Source organism: Chaetodon auriga, chromosome 5 (assembly GCF_051107435.1).
Source record: "Chaetodon auriga isolate fChaAug3 chromosome 5, fChaAug3.hap1, whole genome shotgun sequence".
Classification (NCBI taxonomy): domain Eukaryota; kingdom Metazoa; phylum Chordata; class Actinopteri; order Chaetodontiformes; family Chaetodontidae; genus Chaetodon; species Chaetodon auriga.
In genome coordinates this window covers 617,339-628,193 of record NC_135078.1, presented here as the reverse complement: position 1 = coordinate 628,193, position 10,855 = coordinate 617,339, and the positions used below count along the sequence as shown (strand labels likewise).

Here is a 10,855-nt window from a genome sequence, read left to right as displayed (position 1 = left end):
ACTGACTGTGCACGGACGTAAAACTGACGTGAGGCTTCAGTGTTCACAGCTTTTGATTATGGAAATCTGTTCGGGCTTATGGGACAGGAAACATCAAGCTACCTACACAGGTCTTCCATTTTGTCTGCTTTCCTTTTTCAGGTTTGCTTCTTGGGATTTAGTGAAAATGTTAGATATTAGCTGTCTAAATTGACGAAAGGTAACATGACTATCGTTATTCCGTCTTTCAGGTCATCAAAACACGTGTTTGCCGTTAGCAAGCTATGAAGACGAGTAAGCGACCAAACATTCTGTTAACAGGTGATGTTCAGCTTCTCTTTCAACAATTAAGTTAATATGCCACTGTTCTTAAAATGAAACCATCGACTAAAATTACGTTAGGATTGCACTTAGTCCTTAGGACTTTGCAGGTCTGAAACTTTGTGATGTTATGTTATTCTACAACTGGACAATTTTAACAGGATATTTGTTTTTAACGATGCCATATTCGAGTCGTTGTGATTTGCATCACGATAATCAACGATCAGATCATGTATAGATGGGCGTACATGTATTTCTGCCTCTACATGTGCTGCATCTTAACACATGCACATAAAATTCCTATACTGTCAAACATGTAGTATACTGCACGGTATGTATATTGTTGCCATCAAAAAACACAGAAATCAACCCACTACATGTATATAAAGATAGTGCTGAAAGTGTTGAAATTATTAGTCGGTTGACTGATGCATCAACAGACAGAAAATTAAGGAGCATTTCTGAAAATCATTTAATCTTTGAAGTTATCGTGATATGCCAAACACAGTTGCAGCTTTTCCACTGTGAGGATTTGTTATTTTATATCATTGTAAACTGAATATCTTGGTTATGGACTGTTGGTTTAAATAAGCTATTATCTAATAAGATATTTGAAGATGTCACGTTGTGGCTCAGAGATAGTGGTTCCAGCATTTGTCACTATTTTGTGATATCCTGTAGACTTTAAAATATGGCTACATGGAATGTATGCATATTTGAATAAAATCTTGAATATTGAACCCTCTCTCCTATAGGAACCCCTGGTGTTGGAAAAACCACTTTAGGAAAGGAGCTGGCCCAGCGGACAGGACTTACCTATGTGAACATAGGAGACCTGGCCCAAGAAGGTGAAAGCTTAAACCAACTTTCACAACAAATACAAACACAAGACTGAAAAAAACACCAGTCACTGATTGAAATTCTTAGAGGATGTAGCATCCTTGATCTTTCTGTTTAATCCCAAATTAAAACCCTTATCTGTCATTGTCCTTGGTGCTGTAGCCACCCCTGCGTTGACTCTTCTTGAATTGTTTAGATTGGCATACAGACAAAGGTAGAGTCATCCTGAGGATGTTCTACTGAACCTGATTCTATTTTACCAGGACAACTTTATGATGGCTATGATGAAGAGTACCAGTGCCCGATCTTGGATGAGGACAGGGTGAGTTAAATTCCATATGCAAGCTTTGAATCTTACTTTGATATGCTGATCTGAAGCAGTCATGATCAAGGTATCCTCATCTTTATTCCAAAAACACAATATCCTATGTTTCTCATAATGCAATAAATGGCAGCGTTTAAACACATGGTATGTAATTTTTCTCAATCAAAATAATAACAAAGGACAGCATTTGATGATATGACAGTGTGGGATTATGGGGGTTGTAAAACAGCCACCATTGCCAATGAAAATTAGTAATCATGCTCCATCACAAGTGAGCAATATAAACAATAGTAAGCAATAATGTGGTTAAGTAGCTAGTTCACCAACTTCCTTTCTCTCTCTCTGAAGTATCATCTGGTGTTTCCTGTGTTTTACTGGAAGTAATAACAACTACAGGGGGTAAATTCATTGACAGGCAACCAAATGAAACACACCATTACCTTGACTAAAATTATGGATGTCCCCTTGTTTGAACTTTGTTGGAACCATTTGAGAACAACTCACCAAAATATATAACATCAGCCTAGTTGTTTTTTACATTTTAATGAGAAAATGTTACATATTATCCCCTTAACTGGACCCTTCTTGCCCTTCATACCCAAATACGTCTAGTTATTAATTCAGGCTTTCTGTTATAAATTTGTAGTCTCCAAGCCAAGCCTGATGATGTCACTACAACATCCCTGGTTGGGTCCCCCGATTTTCCATCAAATGTAACTTGGTGCACTTGACTTTTTGAGATCTGCTGCTCCACATGTGTAGGCACATTATAGGCTAAATTATCACCATAATTGAGGGAATTGCAGGGGTAGCTTAGTCCCTCTCTACGCTCAGGTGTGTTTGATTAGAAATTGTCGAACCAAGGTGAAGTGAGTTGTCAGTACAGTTTGAATAAGGTTGGATGGATGTTAAATGTAAATATTGTGACTTCTTGTGATCCTGCAGGTGGTGGATGAGCTGGATGAAAAAATGGTAGAAGGTGGTGCTATTGTTGACTATCATGGCTGTGACCTCTTCCCTGAACGGTGGTTCCACATCATCTTTGTCCTACGCACAGACAACACCCACCTGTACACACGGTTAGAGAGCAGGTAACTTCTACTTCATTGTCATGTATACTAGCCTCAATAAATGTATGGCTATGACTAGGGGTGATGGATATGGGCAAAATCTCCCATCAAGGTATATAATCTTCTGTCACGGTAATGGTATATATCAGGACATTGTAATTGTTCTGTCATTCAGAAATGGTTTAGAATAACTATACTGGACCATATTTCATCACATTCGATTATTTTCTTTTAGTTGGAAACTCCATTCAAACAAAGTCACCTACGTTAAAAACAAAATACTCGAAACAGTAAAACTCATTTTCTTTCAAAATGTAAGTTTTAAGGTTCCAAATGAGAACAACAGAGATGCAGTATTGCCACCAACTGTCGCTCTCACGTCTCATCAGAATGTGGTAAGCAGTTCCACTCTGAATATATAGCAAAGACATTAAGTCTTTTCTTCATATGAGTTCTAGACAATGTCCACAGAATCAGGTCTGGATGTTGTCCACAGTTGCCACTTCATACATGTAGCACATGTCCGTATCAGACACGTTCTCACTTTTCGTTGATATCTATACTACATGAATTTGGTCATATCCGCAGTGTCAAAGAAGGAGTAGAAAGCAATATACAGGCAAACAGAAAGAGTACAGAGCAGCTACCCTCCATACAATGTCATCATCATCATTCCCACTTGCTCACTTTGTTGCTGTGTAGCAGTGCATACATTCTGAATGACAGTGTGGAAATACGGCTTAAGGGATAGCTCCAGTGGTGGAAACAGTATTGCCAAATCTCTGTTGGTGGAGACCTTCGCACAGTTCAGCTGCTGAGCTACTCTTATGTGACACTTGAAAGTGGTATGTCACTTGAGCTTCACTGGGAGCTAACATTCCCCACCAGTATACAGTGCTTTGCAAAAGTATTACACTTACATTACAACCTGTAATTTAAATGTTTTTTTAATCTGAATTTTATGTCATAGCTCTACATAAAATAATCTAAGTTGATAAAGTGAAATGAGAAAAAAATAAATAAAAACCTGAAAATTGGCATGTGCATATGTATTCATCCCCTTTGTTATGAAGCCCCTAAAACATTCTGGTGCAACCAATTACCTTCAGAAGTCACATGATTAGTGAAATGAAGTCCACCTGTGTGCAATCTAAGTGTCACATGATGTGTCAGTATAAACACACTTTTTCTGAAAGGCCCCAGAGGCTGCAGCACCACTAAGCGAGGGGCATCACACCATGAAGACGAAGGAGCTCTCCAAACAAGTCAGGGACCAAGTTGTTGAGAAGTATAAGTCAGGGTTGGGTTATAAAAAAAATATCCAAATCTTTGATGATCCCCCAGAGCACCATCAAATCCATCATCTTTAAATGGAAAGAACATGGTACCACAACAAACCTGCCAAGTGAGTGCTGCCCACCAAAACTCACAGACCGGCAAGGAGGGCATTACTCAGAGAGGCAGCACAGAGACCAAAGGTAACCTCGAAGGAGTTGCAGAGTTCTGTATCTGTCCATAGGACCACAATAAGCCGTACACTCCATAGAGCTGGGCTTTGTAGAAGAGTGGCCAGAAAAAAGCCATTACTTAGTGTTAAAAATAAGGAGGAACGTTTTGAGTTTGCCAAAAGGAATGTGGGCGACTTCCCAAATGTAAATGTGAGACTAAAATTTTTCTTTTTGGCCACCAAAGAAAATGCTATGTCTGGTGCAAACTTAACGCATGCCATCACCCCAAGACCACCATCCCCACAGTGAAACGTGGTGGCGGCATCATGCTGTGGGGATGTTTTTCAGCAGCAGGTACTGGGAAACTGGTCCAAGTGTAGGGGAAGATGGATGGCGCTAAATACAGGGATATTCTTGAGCAAAACCTTTCTGCCTGTGATTTGAGGATGGGACAGAGGTTCACCTTCCAGCAGGACAATGACCCGAAGCATACTGCTAAAGCAACTCTCGAGTGGTTTAAGGGTTTAAGGGGAAACATTTAAATGTGCTGGAATGGCCTAGTCGAAGTCCAGACCTCAATCCAATTGAGAATCTGTGGTCAGATTTGAAGATTGCTGTTCACAAGCAAAACCTGTCCAACATGAAGGAGCTGGAGCAGTTTTGCCTTGAGGAATGGGCAAAAATCCCAGTGGCAAGATGTGGCAATTGATATACATACAGTACACATTTGTGGATCTATTCGTGCATGTGAAACAGGTTTTGCATATTTGCAGGTCTCTTGCCGTCAGTTTGCAGGCCATGTGACATTTGTTACTTCCCGCCTATTTATTTGCATAATTTTGTCTAATTTGTACTGTAGCAGGTCTGTAGAAAAGCGTCTATAAATGTGAAGTGCAGTTAGTAGCTACACCAGCAGGTGGCAACATTCCCTCAAATGCGCTGACAAAACAACAGTCTGTGTAGGGAGAGGGCTAAAACAGAGTCTACCCTGCATCTGCATCCACACAGCAGGAGCCAACAAGGAGAAGGACAGAAGCCTGGCTTCAACCAGGAAGTGAAAGACAAAGTGAAGCATCTTTATTTAACCTAAAGGTTGTGATTCAGGATTTGACGGATGATTTTGTGTTTTGTTGATGACTCTCTGAAGAGATCACCTGGCTGCTGCTGCTGAGCAGCTGGTATACTACACCACACAGTACACTGTTGATGGAGGAGCGGTAGAATGCCACAAGCAGCTGTTCTTTCAGAAAACAACAAATATACACTAATTGATTGAAACTCACTTCAAGTCACTGTAATTTAACAGTGTACTTAGTAGTGTAACACAAATTCAAAGTGCACTACTATTTTGTTTATTTAGAATTTCTTCGTAAAATAGAGATATGTATTGCAGACACTCGTGTTTGTTGTCAAGAGTATATAAAGAAAGCTTTGTGAAAGTATATTAAGTATATTTTCACTTGTACTCCATAAAACCCACTTCAGACTACCGCAATAACTTGGCTTCATTCGACCCACCAGTACTCCACTCATGCTCCATCTCTTTGCCCATTTTTGGAGTCGCCAGGAGTTAGGGGGTAGTCAGGCACAGCCAGGATAGCAGTGGCTCTTTGGAAACCTATGAGTGATGTCATGGAGACTCTATTGTTTTATACAGTCTGTTGTACTTATCGTATATATTCATGTAAAATTATTAAATTGTGCAGTGAGGTTTTGTTTTTGTACACTTTTTGCTACCAAAGAACAATACACTTTTTAATGAACACATTAAAGTAGAACGGGTTAGAAAAGGTTAGTAAGGTTCCATGTTTTCATGTTTTGTAAGATTGTATTATTGTATCAACATATTGTTATATATACAACAAAATACAAAGTCTACATTTGCCAGCATCTATAGTATAGCTGTAATTTGTGCCTCACATAAAAAATTAATCTCTCACACCTGAACCAAATGATCTAATGTGAGCTACCTTGTAATGTTAAATTATGACCACAGCTAACACTAACTTAGCACACTATAGGTAAGACCAGTAAGTAAACAAGCACACACTCACCTGGAGATCACAGTGATTAAAATGCAGATGCTGGGTAGACTCTTGTTTTAGCCTTCTTTCAGTACAGTGTCATTCTGTTGGCCCATGTCAGGGATTGTTGCCACCTGCTGGTGTGGCCACTAATTGTGCCCCGCATTTGTTTTTCAGATCTGCTGTGGTATGAATTGGTCAGAATTATGCAAACATAAAAGAGGAAGATCACAAATATAATGTTGCTCAAAAACTGACAGGAAGTGATCTGCGATCCAGCTATTCAAGTTAAAAGCTTCCATTCATAGTTTCTTGCATTTTTGTCCTTTGCCAATGTTATACATGCATTAGCTACTTTTTCTTCTTGGCATCACTTTTAGTTTTGAATTATTTCCCATAAACTAGAGAAGTCTTTACAACCACACTGCACTATTGTACATAATGTACAATTTCAGCTGCTCAACAGTTTGGGGTCTACTTAGTCATATTTTCCATTTCATGATGCACCAAATATTTTCAGTGGGTGATATGTCAGTACTGCATGCTGGCTAGTTTAGCACCCAGATTCATTTACTACAGAGCTGTGCTGTTGTAATGTGTGCAGAGTGCTGTTTCGCATTGTCTTGCTGAAATAAGCAAGGCCTTCCATGAAAAAGACATCATCTACCTCACAGTATATGTTGGTCCAAAACCTGTGGATATTGTTGAGCATTAATGATGCCCTCACAAATGTGCAGGTTACCCATGTCGTGTGCATTAATGCACCCCCATACCATCACTAATGTTGGCTTTTGAACTGCGCTGTTAACAAGGCAGATGGTCCTTCGCCTCTTTAGCCTGGAAGACGCAGCCTCCATGATTTCCAACAAGAAGGAGGGAGAAAAAAGAATTTTCTTTAAGCAATTAACAACTTTTCAAGTCATATTATCACTGTCCCAACTATTTTTGAAATGTGTTGCTGACATCAAATTTTACCATCAAACCAATGAAATTTCTCAGTTTCAACATTTGACATGTTGTCTTTGTGATATTTTCAATTAAATATGGAGTTTCAATTACTACATTTACATGCAGTCAAAAACCCTTTCGTAACCAGAATATCAGCAATAACCCAGTTACGCACGACCATGTATACACCTTGAATAACAGGAATATGCTCATATTCCGGTTTTTAAAAACCGGAATTCCGGTTTTTAAAAACCGGAATATGACCCCTGGGTTACTCATTTTCTAATCCGAGTATTTGGTCATGTATACGCCTATTGGAATATCCCCTTCAGACGGAACATTAATTTGTGTTCTGCGCATGTTCTATTCGCAAGGAATCTTGGTCTTTTGAGTGCAGGAACTACTTGTTGAAAACATGGCGAAACGGAGGACACCACACTTTTGGAGCGAGGAGGAGACAAGTCACCTCGTGAGTATGGTGAAAGACATGAATATCATGTCTTATGTAGACGGTAAAAAAGTACCGGGATAGCGAGATACACAAGAAGGTGAGCGAAAAGTTACGAAGCTGAAATGACGCGCATTGCGTCATGACGTTCTCCGTGCGTCGACACGTTGTCCGTGCATCGCTGTTTTGATCGGGATATCCCATTGATTACAATTATCATGTATACAGGAATAACCCTGTTTGCTCACGCATGTAAACAGGTTATTCCGAATGTTTCAGAAACCGATTGACCATAACCCGAATATTGACTGCATGTAAACGTAGTCAGTGTTGTGCACATCATATCTTGTTTCTATTTACTTTTTATACAAGGTCCCATCTTTTTGGAAACAGGGTTGTAAATCCATGCCACCCTACCAATCTATTGCCTAACATTTATGATAAGTTTAAGAATTTGCTTCACTACGAAGAAAACACCCTCCTCATGACCAAGGTTGTTCTGTCTCTCCTGTCCTCTGGCTGACAGGGGATACACAGGGAAGAAGTTGCAGGACAACGTGCAGTGTGAAATCTTCCAGACCATCTATGAGGAGGCCATGGAGGCTTACAATGAGGAGATTGTTCATCAGCTGCCTAGCAACACTCCTGAGGACCTGGAGCACAACCTGGAGCAGATAGTGCAGTGGGTTGAGCAGTGGATGAAGGACCATAACTAGAGGCTCAACTCTGGCTGGTGTGTTCCACTGGCAGGGCAGTTAACTACAGTTATTTGAACAATTAAAAATGAATTGTTTATTGTTATATTTTAATCTGCATCTGTGGCATGAAAGGTTTGGGTACCCTTGGTCAAATTTTTTGTTGCTGTGAATAGCTAAGCAAATAATTGATGACCCAATTCCAACGGCATAAAGTTAAAGATGACACCATCCTTTAATATGTGAAGATTCAAAATAATAAGCCAGAAGCAAAGGTGATCCTGCATGGTCAGTGCTTAGTAACACCCCCTTTGACAAGTATCACAGCTTGTAAAGGCTTTTTGTCTTTCAGTTCTTGATTCATTTTCACCCATTTTTCCTTTTGAAGGGCTTCTAGCTCTGTGAGATTGTTGGGCTGATTTGCCTGCACTGCTCTTTTGAGGTCTATCCACAGATTTTCGATGATGTTTAGGTCAAGTGACTGTGAAGACATGGCAAAACCTAGAATTAAATCCATAAATCCATTCTCCATTCTAGTCAAAATTTGACTACGGGGAACATTTAATGTTCCCCTTGCCACTGGCCGCAAAATAAGCCCAAAGCATGATCAACCCTGTGCTTGACAGTTGGAGAGGTGTTCCCTTCATGAAATTCTGCCCCCTTTATTCTCCAAACATGTCTTTGCTGATTGTGTTCAAAAGTTCTATTTTAAATGTAATCAGTCGACAGGACTTAGTTCCACAATGCATCAGGCTTGTTTAGATGTTCCTTTGCAAACTTCTGACACTGAATTTTGTGTCCAAGATGCAGGAATGGTTTTCTTCTGAACAGGTGTCACTGCAGAGTAGACCATTGAATCACCACTTCAGAGTCTGCTAAATCTTTCTGAAGGTTTTTTGCAGTCAAGCAGAGGGTTGAAATGCCTTTCTAACAATCCTATGAGCAGTTGTCTTAGCAGAAAGTTTTCTTGGTCTTCCAGACCTCGGCTTGACCTTAACTGTTTCTGTTAACTGCCATTTCTGAATTACATTATGAACTGAGAAAACAGCTACCTGACAGTGCTTTACTGTCTTCCTTTAGCTTTGTGGGGAGCGATCTTAATTTTCAGAGTGAGGGGTAGCTGCTTAGAGGAGCCCATGGCTGTGGACTTTTGTGACAAGGTATGAGGAGCCATGGTATTTTTAAAGCTTTGAAATCTGCATTACCTAGCATTTCCTACTGTGAACAAGCCATAGCACTAATGAGATAATTAAAGTCAGAGACTTTGGTAAAAGCTATCTGAGAGTACAAATCTATTTGGGTGCTCTTGTCCTTTTTTCCCCACTGTAAAATTGTATAGAACAAAAATGCACAAGACGGTGTTTCATTTTTAAATTAATGTCTTTTGGAGATGCGTCTTTCTTCTCCTTACTTAGCTATTCACAGTAACAGGAATGTTGACCAACTTTTGCATGCCACTGTATTTTCATAGATTTTGCCATCATAAAGACTGGTGATACAGTGATACAGTCTCAAAACATAATCACTTTTTTTAGTGGCCTGTTTCACCCACCTCTAGTTTTGCACCACATGATTTTTAATTAATACAGACTAGTGTCAAGTCAAAGCACTGCATTCATGTCATCTTTTTATATAAATAAATGACTACTTGGAAACCGCATTCTCGCCATTTCTTAATGGTAATTACATAATGATTTGGAATATATTTGCTGTATTGGTGTATTATTTCTGTAGATGTTATGTAATCAAAACATAACAGAAAAACAAAATACAGAATAATGATATAAAGGCAGTACAAGTAAGTATGTAACGTGATAAAATCAGGCAAGATAGAATTAACTGATTTGAAAAGTAAAAGAGGACAATGACTCAACTAAGATCTTTAGCAGTTAAGCAGTAGAATATTGAAATAATTTCTGAAACATTTAGACAGATAGTATAAGATACACAGATGTGATGTGATTCCTATCTCTTAGTTGTAGTTATAGATGAGCAGCTGAGGTTTAGTTCTGCTTTCTAAGGCTTTTTGATTGAAGTGCCCAAGTGGATTTTTTTTTTTTTTCTTTCATCCCATATTATCAAGATATTTTGAATGGTGTAAATACACAAATTACAGCCTACATGTAGTGTGGAGTCAGAAAATATTCAAACTTTCATACATCAGCGTTTTTTAGTGTGTTGTGGACTACACACCAACTGTCTGTGTACAGTTGGTGTCTAGTATGTACCTGCAGATCTTTAAAGTTTGAAGGAATGAAGGAAATATATATATTTTACTGTGTTATACTAACAGAAATTTATGCAATACATGTGCCACTGCCACTGGCATTTCATGAGAAAAGGTGTTTTTCAAGTTTTTTTGTTTGTTTGTTTCTTAGTTTTCACATATCTTTCTGGAGCTGTTTCACCGCCATTTGCAATTAATTTAAATGTTGTAGATATACTGCTGATCAGCAGACCTTATAGTTAAAAAATAATAATAAATGGCTTTTAACCTATCGTGATACATATTTGTAGTAGTTTGTGCTTCAGTCATTTCCCATCATGAACAGTATTTCCATTATTTACCTAAGGCTAGATTACCAAAAGGGGCAAAGAAAACAACTGTTTACATCAATTGAAATGGCAAATGTGTCATGTGTCAAAGGTGTTTATTCCTAAATTGATCTGTGTTTAACGCCTGGGATAATCCAGTCCTATTGGAATGATGATTTTATATACATATATTTTTTTTAATCCTTAAGTTCTTTTGTAACC

At 38.8% G+C, this 10,855-nt stretch overlaps 1 protein-coding gene across 4 annotated transcripts; it reads left to right on the top strand.

The window, feature by feature from the left end:
* Positions 1–12: 12 nt before the first annotated feature.
* Positions 13–10,608, top strand: ak6 (adenylate kinase 6). Of its 4 annotated transcripts, none has more exons than XM_076730186.1 (7): positions 13–110; positions 231–300; positions 1,056–1,148; positions 1,404–1,462; positions 2,411–2,556; positions 3,880–4,013; positions 7,930–10,608. In XM_076730186.1, the coding sequence occupies exons 2-7, from the start codon at positions 264–266 to the stop codon at positions 8,079–8,081; spliced, it is 621 nt and encodes a 206-aa protein (XP_076586301.1). In that variant the 5' UTR covers positions 13–110; positions 231–263; the 3' UTR covers positions 8,082–10,608. The 4 variants fall into 4 exon arrangements, with proteins under 4 accessions (XP_076586301.1, XP_076586303.1, XP_076586302.1 ...); XM_076730187.1 differs by having other exon boundaries at positions 60–141; XM_076730188.1 differs by lacking the exon at positions 3,880–4,013.
* Positions 10,609–10,855: the final 247 nt, after the last annotated feature.